Source organism: Oryx dammah, unplaced genomic scaffold (genome assembly GCF_014754425.2).
Source record: "Oryx dammah isolate SB20612 unplaced genomic scaffold, SCBI_Odam_1.1 HiC_scaffold_19, whole genome shotgun sequence".
Taxonomy (NCBI): domain Eukaryota; kingdom Metazoa; phylum Chordata; class Mammalia; order Artiodactyla; family Bovidae; genus Oryx; species Oryx dammah.
Window position 1 is genome coordinate 38,364,858 of NW_024070203.1, and position 25,567 is coordinate 38,390,424.

The window sequence follows — 25,567 nt, forward strand, 5'->3', positions numbered from 1 at the left end:
CTTCCTGACCCAGGGATCGAACCTGTGTCTCCTACATTTGCAGGTGGATTCTCTACCACTGCACCACTTGAGAAGCCCTGTGTAGATAATATTCTGCCATAGGCCTTGACAGGGTTAGAAGAGGAAGGTGAGGCCAGGGCTCCTGTACAGCCCATCGTTAGTACTCTAGGCTAAGAGGGTCCCAGGACCTGCAGTGAGGAGATACCACCACCAGGCGTTCGTCCTGGATCCCAGGCGAGGAGAGAGTGGCCAGCAGGGAACCTTTGAAGGTGTCACACGCTCTTGCTATGAGGTGTCCCATAAGACGAGGACTGAGTCCTACCAGCTTCAGTCTCAAAGGTTAACTCTTCTCATACCCTTATATAATCCTCACCTACATAACTCCTATTGTTAAGTTGTGAAATTTTAGCAGACTTCTGAATATGATGTTGCAGTGCCCCCAGAGATGGTTGTAACAACACTTAGCAGCTACCATGTACCAGGCTGTGTTGTTGGCTCCTGAGGTCGAAGGTGGATAAAAGAAGCCCCTGTAAACTTCTCAGACTTGCAGTCTTAGGAAAGAGGGTACCTGAGCATCTTAGTGCCGTGCTTGGCACGATAACTGTGCGGGGCTGGACTGAGTGCCGTGGAGGAGCTAGTGACAGATCAGTGAGGTGGTGCTGAGACCGGAATCACCTGGCATACAGTCTCTACTCTCCTTCCTCCGGCGAGTGCCATCTTCACACTGTAAAAAGTATCCAGTGTTGAAGTTTACGAAGGCATTTATGGGAGGATGTGCACTTGAAAAGCAAAATCACTGTTCTTCAAAGGTAACCAGTGGAAATCTTTGCTTATTGCTCATCCCACTTTCCTGCCGTCTGCTGTCACCAAAAGGAAAAAGAAAAAAGAGAACCTAAGAGTGGAGGGGAGTCCTTTGATGTTGCTTGAATTGACAAGATAAGCATTTCTTGTAAATCTCACATTTCATCTTTACAATGAATGTGAACTTTGCAGTCTACTCAAGTATGTCATGTCTGCTTAGCTGTTTGATCATTTAACTCGCCCTTGGCCACAACCCCTTAAGCAGCGATTCTGATTCTTAAGGAAGGTGTGCTCTTGGGGTTACTTTGGATCCCTGTTGGCTACTTGCCATGTACGCTTGGGTACTCATAGGCTGGTGGTTTTGTAACATGTCTACTCTGTAACTTTGTCATCAGAAATTTCCTTAATGTCTAGGTAAGTGTACCTGTCCGTTGGATGAAGATAGTACAATATTGAGAAGCCCTTAGGCAGGGCCTGGAGAATTCCTCCCAGGAGACCGGGTTTCTCGTCGATCAGGACAGTAGGTCCAGGCTGACTCATCAGACAAGGAGTGAGCACTACAGGCCCTCTGCTCTTGTGTCCAGGGGCCATGCAAGGGGCCAGGCTTCTGGGTCATCCTGTCTCGTGTCTTCAGGGATCCTGTGCAGGTCCTATAGAAAAGTTCCTTCTGCAGCTGCAAGTGAGCAGAGCCCCATCTTCCTCTGCCTTCTCTCCTTCTCGTCTCCCCAGAGAAGGTGAATTGATTCTAGCTCTTCCAGACCCTTTTACCCTGGACTTCTGTCCAGAACATCCACCTGTAGTTTAGAGATCACTTGCTCTGTAACGTCTTTTCTCTCTACGTTGCAATCGCTCATCTTGGGAGGCAGCAGGTGCAGCGTGGAAGAGCATGGCCTTGGAGTGCTAGTTTCATCACTACGGAATCAGCTGTGTGACTGTGGGTGAACCGCATAGCTTCTCTGGGCCTCTGTTTTCTCATCTATACAGTAGGAATCATATCTGTTTAATGCTGTTGCTGGGGCTTCTCTAGTGGCTCAGCAGTAAAGAATCTGCCTGCAATGCAGGAGACACAGGTTTGCTCCCTGGGTTGGGAAGATCCCCTGGAGAAGGAAATGACTCCCCACTCCAGTATTCTCACCTGGGAAATCCTATGGACAGAATAGGCTGGCGGGCTACAGTCTGTGGAGTCACAAAAGAGTTGGACACAACTTAGTGACTTAACAACATTAACAAATACTGATGTTAGGGGGACTGATGGAGAAGGCAATGGCACCCCACTCCAGTACTCTTGCGTGGAAAATCCCACGGACAGAGGAGCCTGGTAGGCTGTAGTCCATGGGGTTGCTAAGAGTCGGACACGACTGAGCGACTTCCCTTTCACTTTTCACTTTCATGCATTGGAGAAGGAAATGGCAACCCACTTCAGTGTTCTTGCCTGGAGAATCCCAGGGACGGGGGAGCCTGGTGGGCTTCCGTCTATGGGGTCGCACAGAGTCGGACACGACTGAAGCAGCAGGGGGACTGAGATCATACACTAGTGTGCTTAGGACTGTGCCTTCTGCATGATATGTTGCTTGTAAATTCGGTTCAGTTCAGTTGCTCAGTTGTGTCCGACTCTTTGTGACCCCATGAATTGCAGCACAACAGGCCTCCCTGTCCATCACCAACTCTTGGAGTTCACTCAGACTCACATCCATCGAGTTGGTGATGCCATCCAGCCATCTCATCCTCTCTCGTCCCCTTCTCCTCCTGCCCCTAATCCTTCCCAGCATCAGAGTCTTTTCCAATGAGTCAACTCTTCGCATGAGGTGGCCAAAGTACTGGAGTTTCAGCTTTAGCATCATTCCTTCCAAAGAACACCCAGGACTGATCTCCTTCCGAATGGACTGGTTGGATCTCCTTGCAGTCCAAGGGACTCTCAAGAGTCTCCTCCAACCACAGTTCAAAATTACTACTGCCGTTAATGCCTCATTATTATATTATTACTACTTCTGTGACTGTATTGTTGCTAAAATACTCTGTATCCCACTCTGTGTTCTAAGTGCCGTGAGGTGAGGGTTCCTGTGCATCACCTTCTGTGCCGTATCCCCAGGGCGGGGCACATTCATTCTGCAGGTGCCCATGCAGTGCTCTGTACCCAAGGCAGAGCCTGGGAGAGGGGCACTGTGGGGCCACGGGGGGCATGGGGAGAATGGTGTTGGAGGGCATCCCGTGGGAAGAGGTGCCTTCTGGGCTGAGTCGTCCCTGCTGGGTGGAGGGCAGCCACATCCGAGGGTCACGGAGCACTCACCTGAGGACTCTGGGGAGAGCTAACAGGTGGGAAAGAGCAGATGCCCTGGGGGGTGGAGTGGGGAAATGGGGGGAGGGGGCAGCAGAGAAACTGAGGACTTCCCTGGGCAATGCTGCCCAGGGGGGAACTGGATGTGAGCCCCAGATGTTGAGTAAAATTGCCTCCTCCGCACATTGAAACAAAGAAACAGGGAAGTTCATTTTCGTATATTTAATGTGCATGTGTCTTTAAGTCACTTCACTTGTGTGATTCTTTTCGACCCCATGGACTGTAGTCCGACAGGCCCCTCTGTCCATGGAAGTCTCCAGGAAAGAATACTGGAGTGGGTTGCCATGCCTTCCTCCAGGCGACCTTCCTGACCCAAGGATGAAACCTGTGTATCTTATGTCTCCTTCATTGGCAGGCAAGTTCTTTACCATTAGTGCCACTGGGGAAGCCCACATTTAATGTAAGATACCCAAAATATGGTTTCAGCATATAATAATTGAATATCCTTTCAACAAATAATATTTAATACAAAAATATTAACAAGATCATCCACATATTTTCCTCCTAAGCCTCTGAGTTCTGGTGTGATTTACACATGGAGCCCCTCTCAGATCAAACCTGCCACGTGCTCCGAGGCCACGTGTGTCTGGGGGCCACTGCCTCGGAGACCCCAGGCCTCAGGGAAAGGTGGGTGGGAGATAGAGATAGTCCTGGAAGTGGGACTGCGGCAGTGTGCGTGGTGGGGTCAGGGAGGAAGAACTGGGCTCCCACATTGCTCACTTGCTTAACCAGGTGAGTGGTGGCCTCACAGGTTGGTGGAAGAAGTCAGCAAAGGGAACAGAGGGTTTTGGGGTGTGTCTGGCTTCAGCAGTGGACGGGCAGGAAGTGAGATGGTGAGTGAAGTTCTGGAGTTTGTGGCCAGGTAGGTCATCGGGCTTCATGGTGACAAGCCTGGCCTAGAGCTTCATGACCTTGTGGTTGAGGACTAGACCAAAGCTCCTTAAACCCAGTGCAGACCCTGGGTCCTTCATCCCTCCAGCCAACCCAGGCGCCTCCTTCAGCCTCCTGGCTTCTCCTCCTGGGCTTCAGCAGAAGGTACATGATCATTCCCCCACCCCCTCAGGAGATGGGCTGTGGTCAGAGCAAAAAAGAGAAGCACGCGTGTGTCAAAATTTGCAACCATGCCTTAACCTTCCACCTAAAGCAACTGAAATATTTCACAGCTCAGAGTCATTAGAATTTTAAAGTTTATTTTAAACATGTACGTAGAAGAAAATGATAAGCTGTCTTAGATAAAAATATACGATCAATGTAGTTCAGCACTTACTAACGATATTTTTGGAGGCCAGATTCTGAGAACTCTTTCTAGGTCTCTTCCCCAGGAGTGCTTTTGTTGGAAATGAGCTGAGGGATGGTGATCCATTCATAGCAGAGGGACAGCATTTGGGGCCTGTTGAGACTTCTTTAAAGATATTATTTAAAGATAGGGTGAGAACCTCATACATCTGTCCACCCATCCATCCACTCTCCGTTTATTCATCAGGCAGCATTTTGGAGCATTTGTAACATGCCAGTCACTCTGTGAGGTCATGGAGATATAAAAAGAAGGTATTCTCTCCTTAAAAGAAGTCTAGTTAAACAGTGGTGTCCCTGCAATGAGAAGAGAGAAGCGCAGACTTACGTGGGAGCAGATATGCAACTTAATTGTTTGCAGGGTCAGGAAGAAAGGGGGTCCTTAAGTCAGGGAAAGAGGAGAAATGAAGGAGAAATTTGTGCAGATAGCAGGCAGAATGTGCGGCTTTCAAAGGCCATCAAATGTTTCAACATTGCCTCAGACCAGTCAGAAGAATGTGCACTCACTCACTTACGCGTTTATTAGTCCACAGTGTCCTAGGATACCCTGTGGACACCTTGGTGGTACAGCAGTCCCCAGGAGCTCCCACAGAGCATGTATGTAATCGAGACAGAGGCTGGAGGTGTGACGTCTGTGTTAACATTTGGGGAACGTTTCATAATCAGTAAATACTAGGCCCATGGTATGTGTCAGTTCCTGCTTTAGGTGTTGGAGAGAGAGACAGACAGGCGCACATTCTGGTATATATGCCTCTGTATACAGTTGACCCTTGAACAACTCGGTGGCTGGGGCACTGACCTTTCACACACTTGAGAATCTGAGTATAATTTATCGTTTGTCCTCCCTGTGTCCATGGGTCCTCTGTATCCATGGTTCTGTACCTGCGCATTCAACCAACCCCGAGTGTGTAGTACTGTGACATGCACTGCTGGAAAAAAGTCCTCGAGTAAGTGGACCCCCGCTTTTCAAATCCACGTTGTCAAGGGTCACCTGTATATAGACAAACAGCCTATCAGAGGCTCACAGTCCTCCGAGGACAGAGGCCGCCTGTGCAAAGATCCTGAGGTGGAGAGATTTTGCCCTTTGTTGTTTGACAGTAAGCAAGGGATTAGCATGGGCTTCCCTGGTGGCTCAGTGGTAAAGAACCCACCTGCCAATGCAGGAAACGTGGGTTCCATCCCTGGGTCGAGAAGATCCCCTGAAGAAGGAAATGGCAACCCACTCCAGGATTCTTGCCTGGGAAATCCCATGAACAGAGGAGCCTGGCGGGATACAGTCCATGGATCGCCAGAGTCTGACTTGACTGAGTGCCTAAACAACAACAAAGGATCAGCGTAGTTAGAGCAGGTTGGGGGGTGGGTTTGCAGGAGATGCGGTTTGGGAGGTGGCAGGGGTCCATTTGAGGCCTTGTAGACCATGCTGAGGACTTGCCATTTTACTTAGTGGTTTTGAATAGAGGTGTGTTGTGGTCCTGTTTACATCTTTAGAGGATCACTGGGACTGTGCAGGAAATAGACTGGGCTGGATGGCGAGCCTGGGAGACAGGGGTCAGGTGCAGAGGTTGTGGCAACAGTGGTCCAGGCAGGTCTCCTGGTGCTTAGACAGGGCGGAGTTGGGGTCGTCAGAGGGTGTGTCCTGTCTGTGTTGCAGGTGGAGCCAGGAGGAACCACACAGTGGAGTGAAAGTGCTGGGTGAGACTAAGCAGAGATCAGGGGTGACTCCCCATGTCTGGCTTCTGCTGCTGGTGGAGCTGAAGTCAGTAAAGAAGTCAGAAGTTTGGTTTAGAATTCATGGAGTGTGAGATGCCTGTCGGGGGCGTGCAGGTGGTCAGGTCAGGTTGCCAGTTGCATGGGGACGTATGGAATTCAGGGGAGGGGCCCGGAATCTCGAAGGAACCTTGGGAGCCATCACCCACGGGTGGGTGGTGTTTCGAGCCGTGACCCCTGCTGAGGGAGAAGGCAGAGATCTCAGATCCAGACGTGAGGGTCCAGAGCACCTCGGGAGTTACAGGCCGAGAGGTCCATAGGAAACCAGCACTGAAGGAGCTCGTGAGGGGTGGCGAGGCTGTTGTGAGGCCCCTGAAAAAGCTGGGGATGAAGCTGTCAGCTCCTGCTGACAGTTCAGGAGCATGGGGGAGGGGGTTCCCTGTGAGGAAGGTTGGCTGTTCAGGTGGAGTATGAGTATGAACTCTGCCTACCAAGGAGAGGCAGCAAACGCTGTCATTCCCTGGAGCATTCTGTCCTAAAGGGGAGCGAAGAGAGGCGGCAAAGCTGGAGGAAATGAGGATCCAGAAAGGTTCAATGGGTCACTGAGAACCTGAGCGAGGGTGAGGGGTGGAGGGTGTCAAGGTGGAGAGACCAATGTGGGAGGCAGGAGGGTGGGACAGAGTGGGGAGGGACGGAGGTTTGGAGGCTGCCGCTGTTTAAATCATTCCTGAGGCCCACTTATAAATGACGATTTTAAAGAGGGTCGCTCCCAGGCTTTCTCGCTGCGGGTGATCGGAAGCCCGCCGGGGGCTGCCTGGGTGGTGTGGCCTGGCCCCGGGTGAGGAGCATCTGTGCTACATACCGCACCCAGCTGTGTTGTGAGGAATTGGGGGTCTCCACCTCCTTGAAGTCAACAGTGCTCCCCTCAGAAGTTCTCAGCGAACCTTCCAGGGCTGGGAGAGGTCCCTGCCCAGTGCTCCTCATGTGTGTTCGTCTCCAGGTCCTGCGGCTGCTGTGAACGACATGCTTCTGTCCTTCCCACCTCCCCTCTGTTCTTCCCCTTCCCGTCACCTGCCCATGGTTTATTTGCTGTGGATCCGTGACTTCAGGGATTCACAAACGTGAATGATTCTTTTATACCTGAGTATTATTATTTGTGCATACCCCGGTGGCTCAGTGGCAAAGAATCCAGCTGTCAGTGCAGGAGACTCGAGATGAAGGTTTGATCCCTGGGTTGGGAAGATCCCCTGGAGATGGGCATGGCAATCCACTCCAGTATTCTTGCCTGGAGAATCCCATGGACAGAGGAGCCTGGCGGGCTAAAGTCCATAGGGTTGCAAAAGAGTCGGACAGGACTGAGCTACTGAGCTTGCACGCATGCACAAGATATTTAATAAATATTGCAACACGTCGTATTGAGCAGAGACCGAACTTACTAGGAGAAAGCCTTATAGATATTAGGTATCTATGAAATGAAGTTATGAATTATTGCAGTGAAGTTCTGAAAGTTCTCCTTTTTATAAATGGGGAAAGTAAATTGTTTATGTTAAGATTTCATTTGCATCTCTAATTCCGGTATATCGTATTTAATTCGGGCTTTCTATTGTAGGTTTTTAAATGTCTTGTTTTTTGTGTTTATCTACAGAACTTTCTTAATAGTTCCCTCTGAAATGATCTTCACTTCCCATTTCCCTTTACGAGTGCTCATTTCTTGTTGGACAGGTGGGGTGGTAGTTTCAGCAGGGCTGACGCCAGATTTTAACAGTAGAGAATATCAGACGATAGAGTCTTAGAGTTGGAAGCCATCGCAGACCAGCTCCTCCACTTCTCCGTCTTACAGATAGGAAGCTGAGGCATCTTGAGACAATAGGTCTTCACACTCGATAAAGGGGCCATAGAGAAAAATGCTCAAAACCAAGCCTAATAGTGAATCCACTAGTCCACCCTACAGTTCTTCCTTCAGATGAATTATCCTGAAAGAGCTGCCAGCACCCAGAGGAACACGGCCAGGGGCCACCTGGCTAATGCCGGTGTACTTGGTGGGGGCACAGATCCTCAGCCCCGAGAGACCTGACTGCCTTCAGACAGCTTGGGCCAAGGCGGCTGCATGGCTGCCCACCCGTTAGCTGGGTCCTTCCTGGTCGGGGGCAAACCCTTTCTGCATGTTGTTTCCCGTCTGCCTGCTCTCTCTAGGGATCACGATAGTAACAGATACAAACACTTGTGAGTGAGATTGTTCCCAAGATAATTTCCATTTCTGTTTCTGAATGTGCTATAATAGAAGCAAAAGAGAAAATCTTTAGGGTTCTTGAATTAGAGAAGTGGTTAGTGTTGGACTGGACGTTGGGCGATTATTACATTTTTGCAAGTACAGAGCTTATGATCCTAATACTTTCAAATAATGTTAAAATGCCATGAAAAATACCCCCACTCCTTTGTTTGCTGATGTTCATCCATAAATACTGCTCAATCTTTACCCCATCTCCTTGTGAATAATTACATTCTTATTCATACCCCTAAATTACATTTTAAAAGGGAATATCAATATAAATATTTATTATTTTAGACATAAGTGAGATTTTGTCACAAGTCATCTGAAGTTACGCATTTTCAAAAAAGTGATGTCTTTAAATACAAATAAGTTAAAATAGAAACAGATACACTCAGATGTTCATCATGATGTAACAGCATCTTTGTAGCATCTTCAAATTGTTCAAATAGTTTCAAACAGACAGAAGTATCTGAGAACTTTGAAGAAGGCTGCTCTACTGGATGTTGACATTAGGCACGGGGTAGGTCACGCGGCAGTTTAAACTAAAGCTGCTTAGTTCAGAGGGTACTGCTGTTTTATCACCATATTTAAAAATCCGTTCCTCTTTTACTCCCTCAAACTGAGCTCAGGGATATAATGGATCCCATTATAGGTAAAAGGTCTGTGACTCAGCCATCGAGCTGCTCAAACTCTTGGCTGTTTTAATTGCCACCATTAAAGCTTTAGTACTTTTATCTCATAAAAATAGATATCATCGATGTAAAATGTGTGCCTGTCGAAAATACATTGGTACCTCTGCCCTGGTGGTTAGCTAATCATCCTTCCGAGTTTCAGGAGAGTTAGGTTTTAGGCAGATGGGAACCTGACATAGATCACAGATTTGTTGAGACGGAGTCACTTAATTAAGAAAAGAATTCATGTAGTAATAAAGGGTAACATCTAGTTAGAAATATCCTCAGAAAAGAAGCTTGTTTTTGCTTTGGTTTGTGTTTTAAGTGCATTTAACTGATGGAAGGATGGTGGATTTTTACTCAGCTCATTCTTGAACCCTAGAGAATAATGATGCTTTTCTGATTCTGATGCTAAAACTTCAACAATTCAAGGGAAATGTACCAGTCGCTCTTCCGACCCTGTTAGACACACCTGTGTACACTTAAGTGCAGTAATTGGCGGTGTTTCTCTGCCTGTCTTCTGCAGAGGGGCAGATATCAAGGTGGAAAGGGAGCTCCAAGAACACAGTGGGAGCCAAATGTTAAAATGTGAGAAGCGACTTTGTTCTGCTGCTTTCCCTCCAATGTGGCCCCCCGTCACAGTCATTCATTATTCATACGGCCGTGCACAAACAAGGTAAAATGTCTCTGGAAGAGATCTGAAATGAGCACATCATGAGAAAGCTTCACCTCCTGCCCACTCTGTACATAGGGACCCCTCTGTAGTTCAAATGGGAGCAAATAATTGGTGGGCAATTCATTGAGTTCTTTTCCCTCCTGCAGTTGTAATTGTGGAATCATGTTCGGTTGAAAGAGAAAAAAAAAATCTTGACTGTAGAACGATCTCCATTCTGAACCAGCTCTAAAACTAAAACCTACCCACACAAAGCAATTGTGAGCTGATATACATAACCAGCCTTCTCTTCTTGCCCAGCTGTGTAGATTCAATTATAATAATTTTCTCAGTTGCATAACATTGCTGTTTGTTTATTACTGCGTTATTAGTCAGTGAATGAACCTCCCTCTTTTTGACCCCTCAGCAGTGTTTATAAAATACTTAATTGCTTTAGTATCTTCTGTTTCATGTATAATTCCAGCTGGAAGGAGTCATGGGGACACAATCCCCTTTAAGTGTTAAACCGACTGTTTCTAAGGTGCAGGAAACTTTCTGTTAAAATACACATCAGGAACCTTTAATATTGCTTGTAGTGCAGTTTCTTTTCTTTTTCTCCCCTCTTTTTTAAAATTTGAACGCAGTGATTAAAAAAAAAAATCTCCCTGTGGTGGTTTCAGTGCTGCTTAACTATCTCAGAGTGTCAGACTCCAGCCTGCCTGTAGCACCTACACTCTTCATTTCATCTCGGTTCTTCCTGTCGGAGTGGGTCCCACCTCTGTCCAGCTGGTACTTTGCACACAGCTGTCTGTGTCATTATGCCTTCCTCCTCTCTGAAGACACGTCAACAGGAATGGGCTTCCCTAGTGGCTCAGATGGTAAAGTATCTGCCTGCAGTGCAGGAGGCCCAGGTTTGATCCCTGGAATTGGGAAGATCACTGGAGAAGGGAATGGCTACCCACTCTAGGAGCCTGACGGGCTATAGTCTGTGGGGTTGCAGAGAGTCAGATACGACTGAGTGATTTTCACAGGAATGGGTGAGCTGCAGTGATTAGATAATAGGTGTAGTAGCTAAGAGGTGGGCTCCGCAGAGAGGTGACCTGGCTTGAATGTTGACTCTTGTAACGAGCTTCTTGTGACTTTGGACAAATGCATCACCTCTTTGTGTGCCTCATTCCTCCCATTTATCAAATGAAGATAATTTTCCCAGGTGGGTTGTGAGCAGAGAGAGGTGCTTGGCACAGGAGGGCTCAGTGTCACCGTCAACAGAGCAGCATCACAAAGCGATGAACAAGTCCTGTTGTGTTCTCTGTCCTCCTGTGGTCAGTGGGATGTCTACATGCAAGGGGGATCCAGGATGGGGAGGGGGAAAGACTGAAAAAAAATTAAGACGTGAGCGGCTGGGGATTTTAAGGTATGCATTGTTGCTGCATAACAAATTGCCACAGATTTCGTGGCTTCAGACAATACCGTTGTCTTATCCCCCGTTTCTGTGAGTCAGGATTTGAGCCCAGCTCAGCTGCCTCCTATGCTTGGGGCCTCTTCAGGCTACTATCAGGAGTGGGGACTGTGTTTACATCTGGAGTCTTGGCTGGGCAGGGATTGACTTCTGTGTCCACTGGGGTTGTGGGCCGAATTCACTTTAGGTAGCTGTGTGACTTGGGGCCTCAGCCTGGGGCTGCCCTTGACCCCTGGAGGCTGCCCTTGGCTCGTGACCATGGTGGGTTGCTCCTAGCTGGCAGCAAGGAATGTCTGGCCCTCAAGGGGGGACCCACACCCTCTTCACAAGCTTCCTGATTAAGTCAGGCCCGCCTTTGAGTAACTCAAAGCCAACTGATTTGGGGTTTCTAATCATACTTGCGAGTCCCTCTCAGCTTGGCCATGTCTGCTGGCCAGCAGCCATGGGTTCCCCTCGCGGCTAGCAGGTGGAGATTGTGGGGTCACCTTAGAATTCTGCCTTCTACAAGATGTGAATGATTTTTTTTTTAAATAGAACCAAAGCAATCTATCATTAAGCATTTATTGCAACTAGATCTTTTGCTAGCCTCACAAGCTCTGAGTTCTGGAGAACTTACTGGATGTAAATTAGCTTTATTACTGAGCTCCTTACAAATGGATTCTTTTTCCCCTTAAAGACTGTTCTATTCTCATTTCTACACAAACCCCTGAGATTGTTCTGTGTTAGGTGAAGACACAGAACTATTGAGGTTTGACTTTTTAAGTTGATAGGAGCAGCATTGTAAGCTACCTTTAACACTGACCTTTTTAGGCTAGTAGAAGTCTATAAAGTGCAAATGTGGAATGAATTGGTTTTCCAGGGCCAAACTCTATACATTCCCCCTTTCTAACTCAAGGATCAACGAACTTTAGGTATACCAGTGATAGCAAAAAAAAAGAAAGAAAGAAAGAAAGAAAACAACAATGGAAGTGTACAGTAAAAAAAAAGAAAAAACCAAACGATTGAATTGAACTAAACTATTTTTGGTATGTAAATTTGGTCTTTGTCCTTAGTGGCCTGAATAGGCTCTATTTATGCAAAACATGTCGACCAGCCCGGAAGCACTGCTGTCTTGTTTTGCTGAGCTTGATCCCTAGTAAGCTCGGTGGCTTCAGCTCTGGGTGTCTGCTGCCAAATTCAAGCATCCAAACAGCCTTTTGAGAACTTTACAGACCTTAGAGATAACTGGAAATAAGGAAGAGGAATGCCCCTGTAACTGGGATTAGTTCTACAGATTCTCATTCTCTGGTGATTGTGGAGTGGAGGCTGTTAAGGGCAGGGTGCCCTGTGCAAGGTGGTGAAGGAAGAAACAGGAGGGAAAGGAAAGACAGTACAGTTGGCCTTGTTAAGGACCCCGAGCACATTCGTTATCTTTCCTGTTTTTACTTCTAGGAAGTAACGTCCAGTAACAGATACCACTTGAGGATTTACTGCTTTTAGGAAGCAAGACCTTCGGAACAAGAGGGTGAAAGTTTGGCCCTGTCTCAGATTTCTCTAATGGGGTCAGAGTCTGGGTTGCTTACTGGAAGTCAGAGGCACTGCGATGCCACATTTGCAGACCCTGTTTCTTTTTGGTGGGGGGATGGTGCGGCAGCTGTAGGAGGAGAGTGGGTGTCATCCTTATGGTGGGCCGGCCTGCTGCCTGCAGGGACTGTCCCCTTGTGTGCCGTCCAGGCTGCCCAGGAAGTCACTCAACAGCTTTGAATCGTGTTGTGTTCGTGCTGGTTTCTGTCTCTCCCCTGCCCAGAGGAGTGAGGCTCTTCTCAATCAACCCCTCTGCGTTTCCCTTCTATTACAAGTACTTTGGGGAAGGAGATTTCAAGGTTAGGGGCGTGGTCTGATGACCGCATAGGCTCTTTGGAGAACTGACACATGTTAACGCAACATTCAAGTCTTGTCTAAACAACTAAGCTAATTTTCCCAGGCACTTGTGAAGCAATGGAGAAACAACAAAACAAAAACTTCAAAACTTTAACATCACTTTAACTCTGTGCCCTCTGTGTGTGTGTGTGTGTGTGTGTGTTTGTGTGATTTGCATGGGGCAAACATGTCATCTCATTATATGCTTTTTAAATGTAAGGCGATTACTTGGTCTGGTGCTTTTTCTAAGCACTAGAATTGACCTGTTACCCAACTGGCATGGTGGCCACAGAGCCGTACCCTCCGGCTGGCACCTCGCTCAGCCACAGGGCGGCACCCGGCCCAGCGTGACAGTCTGGTTGCATGGACACGGAGGGAGGGTGGCGACAGGGAGCGACCGTGGCCAGACGCCCTGTTCTCCTGCGCTGGGAGGGAGTGCATGCCTCTCAGAACTTCTCAGACACTTAGGAAGGGGGTCAGCATCGATGGAGTCTCTCCGCAGGGCTGTCGAGGTCCGGTTGCCCGTGGAAACACCAGAGCACAGTATGTCCCACGCTACAGAGGCCAGTGACAGTCCCCGTGATGTAGTTTCACCCTGAGCACTGCAGGGTGGCCAGGATTCACTGTGTGTTGGCAAGTTATTTAACACTGAATTCCACACGCCCAGTTGGTTCATTGTTTTGGACTCTTCTCATTCAAAACGCACTTACAGTGTAGATGCTGTCAAAATGCCTACAGATGATTTTTAAATGAGATACTTCACAGTGACTAAATTTTTGTTTTCAAGTCTAAAACGAATGATTCTGAGGGACACACTAAGATAAGTTATTATATTTTAAAATTAATTTTATTTAACTTGTCTTCACTGCATATATATATTATAATGGAAATTGTATGTCAGTTGATTATATGATTATACTAATGTCCCTGTTTTATTCCTACATATGACCATAATTGAGTAAGCTGTTTTCAGTGCATTTATATAAAATCGTATTTATTCATAGAGTCATATACTAGCTTTTAAAATATTTGGTAACCACGGCTTTAAGACAAGCCCTCTTTCTCTCCCTCTCACATTCCTCCCACAGAGGTGATGGATTTGCTCTGCTTTAGCTGCTTAAATCCAGAGTACATTTTAAAGAACATTTTTATTCAAGATATTCTTGGACAAAGAATGCCATGGTTAAATATCTGTATGGCCCACTGTGTCCTGTCCCTCTTCAGAGTATAGTAAGGGTTTGAAGAGTTTTGCAGTAAAGAAAAATGCTTAACATTGTCTAACCCAGAATTCTTGAAACTCCCATGACTTGAGTCTTCTTTTCTTGGAACACTTTTTAAAATCCTAAACTTAGAAAAAAATTTTTCTATACTTTTTGCCTTCTCAAGTCATATGTGATACTGTTCATTTTTGTGTCTATGTTCATAAAAGTGTTCATTTGATATTTTTTTCTTAGAAATGGTCTTTTTAAATGAGCTGAATAAAACTAACTGGTATAGGAAAGGCTTGAGCTTGAGTCCTTGACTCTTGATACCAAATTTGGTCCAACAGAAATATTCCGATCCTTGATTCTTAAGATTGTTCCTGTCCTTGTAATTTTATATCAAAGGATGAAAGTTAAAAATTATTTCAGTTGACCATTCAGAATAATACCTGTTCATCTTGATCTCCTCTCCAACAGTTTTGGAAACTGTTGGAAAGTTCTGAAAGCCCCCTGTGAGGTACTTTGTGTCTTTAGTCCACCACATCCTAGACGTGGTTTGTCGCTCCGGCTGGTCCATTGAGGGAGGAACCCCTGGCCAGTGTTTGCCTCCCTGAACCGTGTTTTTTCCAGGAAGCCTCCTTGGTGTCTGCTGGGTGACATGCTCTGCCCTCCCTCAGCAGGCACCCAGGCTCCCTGGTTCACTGTTACATCCTCAGCTGTTTGTTGGATGAATAAGTGATTTGAGCACCAGGTATTACTGAGATGGTCTTTCTGTCAATGTCATTGACCAGAAAAAGATGTTTAAATCTCAGTGGAATTTACGAAACCTTTGCTAAATGCTCTGTTGAATCCTGGTACATTTAGACTGGAGATTGAGCTGTAGTGTTCATAGCAGAATTCATCTTTAAGAGTGTAGAGGGACTGAGAGCCTGTGGAATACTGGAAAAATAGAAGTGAAGAGAACCAGAAATGGGAACATGTCTCCAAAGCCATTTCAAACCCTCCAACAACCAGATAGAAGTGAAGAAAACCAGAAATGGGAACATGTCTCCAAAGCCATTTAAACCCTCCAACAACCAGACTGTACTTTCCAGCCTTTCTCCTTCCCCCTCTTGGCCACTCCATGTGGCTTGCAGTACTGCAGTTCCCCGACCAAGGACTGAACCTGTGCCCTGCAGTGGCAGTGCAGAGTCCTAACCACTGGACTGCCAGGGAAGTCCCTGTACTTTTTAGTCTTAAATGGCTACTTAATATTTGTATTTTTTACAAGCCATTGCATTCATAGTTGAGTGTCTTGAGCTTGCACCTGTTGTCACGTGTGGCTCAATTTTCCTGCCACTTCTCCCCCTGGATCTCAGTTTCTCTGAGCACCCAAGTGCCTGCCTCCCTTCAGCCTACTTTGTGGGGTGGGATGTTTCCCCCGGAAGCACTGTGTCTTTTCATCTAGTTGGTAGTATCTTCTCTTTATTATAAAGTAGCATTTTGATTTTATATGTATTGTGTCACTCACTGAGTAGAATGTTTGCCCACAGACATCCGGTATTATGAACAGTGTTGGTTTGCAGGGATCGTCCGTGTTGGAAACACTGCACGCTATTTACTGACTCATGGTCACTGACCTTGAGAGCAAGTTGAGGCTTCCAAGACTATAATTAAGAAAAAACATGGTTAAATAAGATAGGCTTTGAAGTCAGAAAATGCTGGTTCGTGTTGGAGGGAAAACAGTGGAGATGGATGTAGAGTGTCTTCTTGGGCTTTTTTTTTTTTTTTTTTTTTTTTGCCTACACTGAGTGGCATGTGGGATCTTAGTTTCCCGACCAGGGATTGAACCCATGCTCCTTGCAGGGAAGTTCAGAATCTTAACCACTGGACTGACAGGGAAGTCCCTTATGCATTTTTTTAAATGTTCTTTTGAAGGTTCCTGAGCCTTTGGGGTCACCTTTGCTTAAAGGTAACAGAAGGGTTGGCCTTGCCTCCGTCACCCATCTCTTCTTTGGTTAAATTTACAATCTGTTCTGCTGTTTTACATGAGGAAACTTGTTAATGTGTTTGCCTAATTTATATGTTTATGAAACATAGAGTTGATAAAAATCATCTTTAGTTTATGGTAATTTTTTTGGATAGCACACATCTTGGATGATTTTTATTTATTGTTCAAATATCAGTCACTCTGTTTCAGTTCCGAAAGTGCATGGCACAGTCCTTACAAGTTCCGTAATTCTCCAACAGGCACGTGGAACTATGATAGAGCGTTAAGCAGGAGGTCCTAAAGGGTGTATTTCAAAATACCTTTGGTATCTAACATTCTCTGCATTTGCCCTAATAAATGAGAGGTTTTAGGAATGCCCTATATGGTGATATCAGATGTTAATGGCATTGATTACCTGTCAGGCAGTGGGAAATGATGGGAAAATGTCTGCTGTAAAATTAAATAGCATTAGAGAAGACTGTACCATGCGTTTGGGTGTGTGTTGGGGGTGGTGGTGAGGGGGCTGGACCTGGGAGACTTTGTCAGGGTATTACTCTGAGCTCCAGGTTTTTTCCCCTGCATGATTAAGGCAGGCCATCTGTTCTTTGTTAAATGTTTACAAAAACAGCTTTTCTCTAAAAGATTTAAGGAGATGTGGGTCTGGTAAACACTATAATATTTCCGAGCACCTTTCCCACCCGACTTCAAGCAGTGTTCAAACAGAATTCTGCTGCCTATCAAACAGCCTTCATATCTTTTATGTATTTGGTCTTTATATTCCTCCCCACCTCTTCTTACAGAAGATTAAATTTTTAAGGGATACTAATTTATGGCTTCATTTGTTACTGAAAGGAGCATCCAAAATTATTTGTATGCTAAAGTGCAGATGAATTTTCCAACTTCTGATGTTATGTGTTATATGCTTTTTCTGACTCACATCCGTGGAACAGGTATCTCTCATCAGAAGCTGGCATCTGGTTACCCTAGTTAATGCCATGCAGATTAGAGAAAGGTACACATACCTGGAATTAATTCACCATTCTAAGCTGTAAGCACTATTTACTCAGAGACTTTCCTCTTTCCTTCCCCTTCCAGGAAATGCCTTGTCTTCCATTTCCTGACAAATAGCTTGTCCCAAATAAGTTTGATCTCCATGTGTCTTATGAAAAGATCTGGCTTTTTCCGTTGTACTTACATGAGGAAATAATATTTAACAATTAGTTCTACTCCAGCAACTTAGATATAGTAAAACTGTTGAATCAGATCCCATTAATTCTCAGATACTAAAATTAAAAAAAAAAAACTTTTAATTTTGTATTGGGGTATAGGTGATAAACAATGTTGTGAGTTTCAGGTGAATAACAAAGGGACTCAGCCATACATATCCTTGTATCCATTCTCTCCCAAACTTCTGTCCCTTCCAGGCTGCCACATAGCATTGAGCAGAGTTCCCTGCGCTATATAGTAAGTCCTTGTTGGTTAACCATTTAAAATGTAACAGTGTGTACCTCTTCACCCCAAACTCCCTAACTATTCCTTCTCCCCATTCTTCTCCCCATCAGCCATAAGTTTATTCTCTAGGTCTGTGAGTCTCTTTTGTGTTTTGTAAATAAGTTCATTTGTATAATTTCTTTTTAGATCCTGCATATAAGGGATGTCATACGATATTTCTCCTCTGTCTGACTTACTCCACTCGGTATGATGATCTCAAGGTTCATCCACGTTGCTGCAAATGTCAGCCATTGACAGTTTGGTTAGGTCCTCGGTTGGTGTTTGCTGAAAGCGTTTGTTTGTTAGGGCAGGTGGGTAATGTTTGCCAGGACGTGCTTATTTTGTCACCACTGGGCGGGCCCTGCAGCTGCGTGCATCCCCACTCTTCTGCCCTGGCTCCACTCTCCTTCTGTGCGTCCTCCAGGGTCTTCCCCTCTCTCCTCCAGGGTCTTCCCCTCTCTCCTCCAGGGTCTTCCCCTCTCTCCTTCAGGGTCTTCCCCTCTCTCCTTCAGGGTCTTCCCCTCTCAGCTCTGACCAAGAAATGGCAGTATGTATTTGAAGATTTTCTAGTATCGTAGGATGTTGGAAGAGACTTTGGGATAAATGCCTCCTTTTGCCAAGGAAGAAAAAGTGACATGATTCCCCCCAGATAATACACCTCATGGCAGAGTTCGGATTAGAATGTTCTCTCTCATCTCACAACTCTAACTCTGGCTGTTTCTCTTACACCAGCGCAGCTGCAGAACTGAATGCAGGCTCCTCCGGTAACTGTAGTAGCTTTTAGTGGGAACAGAACAACCAGTTTCTTTCCTGGCAGTGGTTTCTTTTCTTTGAATTTTTGGAGGGTCACTGAACACTGGAAAGAAAGTGAAGCTTGCAGTACCTTTCCCATGCGGATGACTCCTCTGGGTGAGGTTTCAGGAGCCAGGCAGAGGAGCACTGGATTTAGTAGGAAACCTAGATTCAGATGACACCTCAGGCTCCCCACCCTTGTGGCCTCAGGTAGCCACCCAGCCTCCTCAAATTCTACTTCTTTTCTGAAAAACGGGTACATGATCACATTTTGGTTGTATTGGAATCTGAATTGCAGTCTGAGCTCCTCTCACATCCTCTGCAGACCTGGCCTCTCTGGTGGCTCCTCTCTTGGGGTCCTCTCTCATCCTCTGCAGACCTGGCCTCTCTGGTGGCTCCTCTCTTGGGGTCCTCTCACATCCTCTGCAGACCTGGCCTCTCTGGCGGCTCCTCTCTCGGGGTCCTCCCTCATCCTCTGCAGACCTGGCCTCTCTGGCAGCTCCTCTCTCGGGGACCGTGTGGGCGGGCACAGGCCCCAGTTCTGTCACTTGCCTCTATCGCTCCTGGGCACACGCATCACATGAGTGCGTCTATGTCCACAGAGAGCTCTCCAGGCTGGCGTGGGGATTGAACAGTGTCCCAGACTAAAGTGCTTACCTAGCACAGGCCCACCATGTGGAAGTTTTCCATGCACACTTGTGGCTGTTACTACTGTTGCTCTTTATATTATAGTTACTATCCAGTGTCTGGAGAAGCATATGAAAAAGGCAGAAAATGAATGACGCTTGCAGATGTAACATTTTCAAGGATTGCGTTGAAATGTAAAGGCGCATTAGATGTCATAGTTTACAGTGGAGACAGGTTGTCCTCTATCCCTGTTGTCAGCATCCTGTCCCAGGTGTTGGTATTCTCCACCATATTTAATACCATCTCTGGATACGGTCCTGCTGCTGCTGCTGCTAAGTCGCTTCAGCCATGTCTGACTCTTTGCGACCCCATAGACGGCAGCCCACCAGGCTCCACCGTCCCCGGGATTCTCCAGGCAAGAACACTGGAGTGGGCTGCCATTTCCTTCTCCAGTGCATGAAAGTGAAAAGTGAAAGTGAAGTCGCTCAGTCTTGTCCGACTCTTTGTGACCCCATGGACTGCAGCCTACCAGGCTCCTCCGTCCATGGGGTTTTCCAGGCAAGAGTACTGGAGTGGGTTGCCATTTCCTTCTCCGGGATACGGTCCTAGTGGATGTTAAAAATCTCCTGCAAAAAAAAAAAAAAACCCTGCAAGTCATGTCATATTGACTGTTTGGGGGAATCTCTTTCTCTCTCTGTCCCTGCCTCCCTTCTTCCCTCCCTTCCTCTGTGTGAGATTTGGAAATGTAAAGCTTTAATAGCTTAATAAAAACATTATTTTCCTTGCCTATCAGTACCAGAAATCTAACCAACCCAAAATCATTCAGCTGGTATGTGTGTGCTTAGTTGCTCAGTTGTGTTAGACTCTTGAGACCCTATAAACTGTAGCCTGCCAGGCTGTCCGTGGGTTTCTCCAAGCAAGAATAATGGAGTGAGTTGCCATTTCCTTCTCCAGGGGATCTTCCCAAACCAGGAATTGAACCTGGGTCTCCTGCATTGCAGGCAGATTCTTTACCAACTGAACTATGAGGGAAGTCCTGTCCACATATAAGCTGGCATATATGCTTTTAATTTGACATTTGAATGTCATTTAAATTAGAAATGACTTGTACCGTATAAGATTTGTGTGTTTATACTCAGACTTCAAACTTTCACAATATCTGATTCTTACAGTGCTCAGTTTGCCTGCTGTTTTTAAAAGTGACTTGATTATCCATCTTTAATTTCCCTTTCCTGCATGGGGAAAATTCCACTTGAATTCCATCTTTGTGGCCTAGCTTTTGCTGCTGTTTCATCCTTCATCAGTTCTTACACAGGTGCTAAGGACATGGAAAGTGTCTTTAAATTGAATGAGAAATTTTCTCTCCTGAACAGAATTGTTTTTTTTAACTGTATGACTAAGTTGCTCACTTAAACTCTATTCATTTAAAAGCTTTCTTGTTGAAGAAATCTGTTTCTTTTTTTTGATTTTTGGGACAAAATGATATGTTTCTCAACTGGACAGTGGGTTGAGTTTGCTGCCTTGAGTGTAGAGTAAGTTTGAGAACTATCAGCACTAACTTTCAGTTCCTTTCTAAACTACGAAGAATGATAAACTAATTTCAATTCCTATTTGTGTCTCTTAGCATTCTCCATCGGAGCCCTTTCTAGAGAAACCAGTGCCGGATATGACTCAGGTTAGTGGACCGAACGCTCAGCTAGTGAAGAGTGATGATTACCTGCCATCGATAGAACAGCAGCCACAGCAAAAGAAGAAGAAAAAGAAGAACAACCACATTGTTGCAGAGGATCCCAGTAAAAACTTTGGTAAAGATGACTTCCCTGGTGGGGTTGATCACCAAGAACTAAACAGGAACTCACTAGACGGGTCCCAAGAAGAGAAAAAGAAAAAGAAAAGGCCGAAGGCAAAAAAAGATCCCAAGGAACTGAAAGAACCCAAGGAGAAAAAAGAGCCCAAGGAACCCAAGACCCCGAAAGCCCCTAAGATTCCCAAAGAGCCAAAGGAAAAGAAAGTAAAAACTGCCACGCCAAAACCCAAATCCAGCAAAAAGTCAAGGTAGGCTGCGGGCAGAAACACCCGCCACCAAACAGTAGAGACACAAGCACCAAACAGTTACAACCTGTGGGATGCGGCGGGGAGAGGGGACAGTTCAAGGGCGGGAGTCACTCTGATTTTTGTCCTTACTGTTAAGCTTCTTTCTCTCACACCCAAACTAACAAGTGAAGGTGTTAACGCATTCTAAAATTTAGGACTCCCATTATTATGAGTTGTTGATTCGGGTGGTAGATTTTTAGAAATGTTACTGGGTGAAGAATAGTTTCTTATTTTAAATCACTGTCTTATATTTTTGTGAAAATCTGGCATTTAACAAATAGAACCAGGTTACCAGCATAATTGTTTGTAAGCTTAGACCACCAACCTCATTTTCAGCGACAATGCCAAACCGGGTAAGAAAGATTATAGAAGCCAGGCGAGTCACTGTATTTCAGCAGGCTTTTCAGTCCTGCTTCCCAGAAGTTGAAACAGGAGAATTAATTCTCCCCATTTGGCAGGCAGAGTGAGCCTTCCAGGGGCAGGGTGGAGATCCTAGCGGGCGACGTGGGACAAATCAAAGAGCAGTTACCCATTAGATATGCCTCGGATAAGACCATGTAGTTTAGTTTCTAGGGGAAAAGCCTCCTACATGCCCTCCTTCCCCTCCGTACTTCCCCACCGACTCTCTGACCCCCCAGGAGGCATATTTATTCAGTAAGAAAAACTGAGAGGAAAAGACATTGAAGACTAATTTTTTTCATTTGTACTGAACATTTCTTACAACTGTTCTGAACCAGTTCCAAACATCTGAATCTATTTTTCAGAATATGGCTCATGTTATAAAATATAGTTTCCAGATGGAAGTATGGTCAGACTTGGTTACCCCAAACCTGTTTGTAAAACTCGTGTAGAAAATACGCACCCCCCATAACCCCCCACGTGTGAATGTGCATGTGTGTGGCGCACATGCGTAGTCAGCCCTGAGGCTGATGGCGCTGGATCCCCGCATTGCGAGCTTGCGGGCCAGGCAGCCTTGGGCTTGTGGGCGATTCTGTGTATCAAGAGCAGGTACACAAAGAGGGCGTGGTTTCTGTGGCTAGAGAGATGCTGCAAAGCGGAAGGACAAACTGGGATTTTAAACTTCCTGTTGAAAATATCTAAACAACCCAATGCATTATTCTGTAGTGTAAATTTGAATCATAGTACTTAAAAGAAAACCTTTTGTTGTCAGTACTATATATGGTGCCCAAATAACTGAGTTACAGTTCGCCCTCCACAAGGAACTTGAGTATCCTTGGATTCTGGTATCTGCCAGGATCCTGGGACCACTTCCTTGTAGATATGGAGAACCATATATTCAATAATCGGGTCTAATAGGTAACTTGATGTTTGCATTTACTTACGAGCATTCTTTGATGCCTCGGTATGTGGTTTCTTAATTGAAAGCCTTTATTTTTTTCCTCTGTACAAACACTCTTCTAAACTCACAATCCATTGTAAGTTTCATTTTCATTTACTTAAGAAATATTTTATTGGGGGCTTACTATTTGCAGGTACTGTGTTAAGACAGGGATGTGAGCCAAGAGGATGCTGTTAGAATTTCGGTCTGATTTATGAAGGGGGTTTAAAAAATACAGTTGCTTAAATCTGAGTGTTGTGCTTTTGGTAGGAAGAGGCATGTGCTTTATTTCTGCAAAATCTAAAAAGATTTTTTTTTTTAAACTTAAAATGTGAAAGAGTGTGTGGTCTCAAGAAGTTTTCTGGAATTCAGAAAATATATCACCAAAACTAGCCTCAAAATATATCTGTCTTCAATTTTTATCGTAGTGTTTTGAGTTTATTACCTAATGGTAATAATTGATTTAAAAAACCTCACTGTATCTTGGATACTGGCCATCAATTCCCAGCTGTGTTCTTTGAAGCTCTCAGTCTACCTCAGACTGACCCTGTCTTTAAAAATGGACTTTAGCACATCCTTAGGCCATGTAGGAGACGTTGTTTAGTTACTAAGTCATGTCCTATTCTACTTGCTACAGTTGTGTGAACCCATGGACTGTAGCCTGCCAGGCTACTCTGTCCATGGATGTTTCAGGCAAGATTATTGGAGTGGGTTGCTGTTTCCTTCTCCAAGGTTGGGGAAGATACTAAATTATTTTGTTTTAACAGTGAAACTTGTTGAAATATCCCTAGTTGCCATAAGCAATCATTAGGAGCTTGGAACATCAAATTCAGTCTTTCCAGGCCCCTCCCCCACCTCCTTGGTGCAGGTACAGACTGTGCCTTTACCTTCAGAAGAGCCTTCGACGATTGACGATGCTCATCTGTGGCCTTGGCCACCCAGCCTGACGTGTGTGTCCGTGCATAGGGAGCAGTCAGCATGGTTGAGACTGAGTGGCAGCCGTGCCCTAGAGTCACATGCTTTCAGCAGGAGGAAGGTTTGTGATTATCTTCTCCCAAGAAGAAAGCCTAGTACTTTTTTTTTCTTCTTGTGACTAGTAGTCTCTGTCAATGGCTGCCATAGGTGACAATTGTTCTCCCCCAAGTGGTGTGACAGTAACTGATGGGAGCCCTTCTGTAGTATCTGGAGAATGCCAGTGGGGAGGGGGCATGCCCTAGAGACATGGGGCCCACCAGGAGGGCCACCAGTGACTTGACTTCTTAACCGTCCACTTGCTGACTTAGGATGAAGTGTGGTGAGGACGTGCCTGAGAGAGGTTTTCCTGTTGTTGATGGTCTGATGAGCGTGGCTGTCTGAGAATATGGTAACCGAACAGGGAGTGTCATTCTTAATTAACCAGCCAACCCATTGTTTGGTTGAGCTGCAGTGTTTCTGCTGGTCAGGTGAACAGAGACGCTCGAATTGTGGTCTTGTTTAAGGCTAGGAAGGAAAAAGTGTTCCCCAAGCAAGGATAAGCAGATTGCACACAACTGCATGTAAATTCTGAATAGCATAGCAGAATAATTATGTAAATTGAATATGCAGTGATGAAGGTAATGGGAGGTTTGGGTTATGTCAGTGCTGGGGTTGAATTGCTGGAGCAGGTTGCTGTAAGCCCTGGAATACAGCAGTGGCAATTTTGTTTTGCAGAACGTTATGTGATACCGGTTATTTCCATCCTTGAATAAGTTAACTTGATGAATTTGTTTATACAGAAAATAATTCTCCTACAGAGGGCTGGAACAGAAGGGATAAACAGAAATGGAAGGAAACAGTTACTGTAGAACCGCTCACATCTCTCCCGTTTGGCCCTCTCTACTGGGTCACTCGCAAGATTTCTGGTAACAAGTTCATGCTCTGAGTGTCTGGTGACAGCAGTGACCTGTTAGTGGTCTGCATTGTGTCCAGGCAGCAGAGAACTGGCTTTGTGTCATTGACACACTTGTGCTAACATAGCACGTGAGAAAGGATGGTTGTCTTCAGTGGGACCAGTTTTCCTGTGTGCTTCCACGGCTTTATTCTCTCAACCTGTCCTCCCACTTCATTCCTTTGAGTCTCTGAGGCTTAAATTTGTGGCCATTCCCAGCAAACTGGCCCTTTTGGCAACAACATATGATTGAATCTGTCTTGCTTATTCAGGGGAACCTAAAAGAACTGTCCAGAAGCTGTTACATACAGTGGTGGTGGTTTGGTCGTCACGTCTGACTCTTTGCAAGCTCATGGAATTTAGCCCCTCAGGCTCCTCTATTCATGAGATTTCCCAGGCAAAAATACTGGAATGGGTTGTCACTTCCTTCTCCAGGGGATCTTCCCAACCCAGGGATCGAACCTGCATCTCCTGCATTGCAGGCATATTCCTTTACTGCTGAGTCACCAGGGAAACCCTGCATAATAGAACAGCAGGGAAACAGAAAAAGGTGTCAGCATTTCAGAAAGAGTCACTTAATATCTTAATGATGGGGGAAAAAAGTATGGGCCATATTCCTCTTTTCTAGTTAGAGCTATATCTTTTTTCCCCCTTTCTGTTTTACCTTAAATATATATTTTTCCACATGTTTTTCCTGTGAGCTCTCCAGCTGTCTTTATAGCCTTCTAATATTGTCAGATAATATTGAAAATAAGGGCTCAGACATTTGTGGCTTGGAAAGGACACTTTTTTGCATACGGAAGGGGTCACGGAGCTGAAATTCGAGGATTTGTGGCCTTCCCTTCAATGAGTTTTCTGTTGTATGTGCTTGGGCCTTGTGCAAAGGGAGAATTTGGAGGAAGTGCTTCCTTTGAATGACTTTGAAGGATTTAGTAGTGCGTTTAGCTATATAAGGATTCTTTGAATGTACATAAAGAAAGGAACTTGGCCAAAGGGTGTGACTTGACTGTTGAAGCTTCAGTTCAAAGAAGCCATGGAGATTCGCTTCTGGTGCAGTT

General features: G+C 45.6%; 1 protein-coding gene across 3 annotated transcripts in view; it reads left to right on the top strand.

Moving 5' to 3' along the window:
- CHD7 (chromodomain helicase DNA binding protein 7) overlaps positions 1-25,567 on the top strand; it is a 192,568-nt gene that overhangs the window by 83,744 nt on the left and 83,257 nt on the right. For all 3 annotated transcript variants that reach the window (XM_040261278.1, XM_040261280.1, XM_040261279.1), the window contains one exon: positions 20,795-21,225. In XM_040261278.1, coding sequence (XP_040117212.1) covers positions 20,795-21,225 — 431 coding nt within the window. The remainder of the gene's footprint in view (positions 1-20,794; positions 21,226-25,567) is intronic.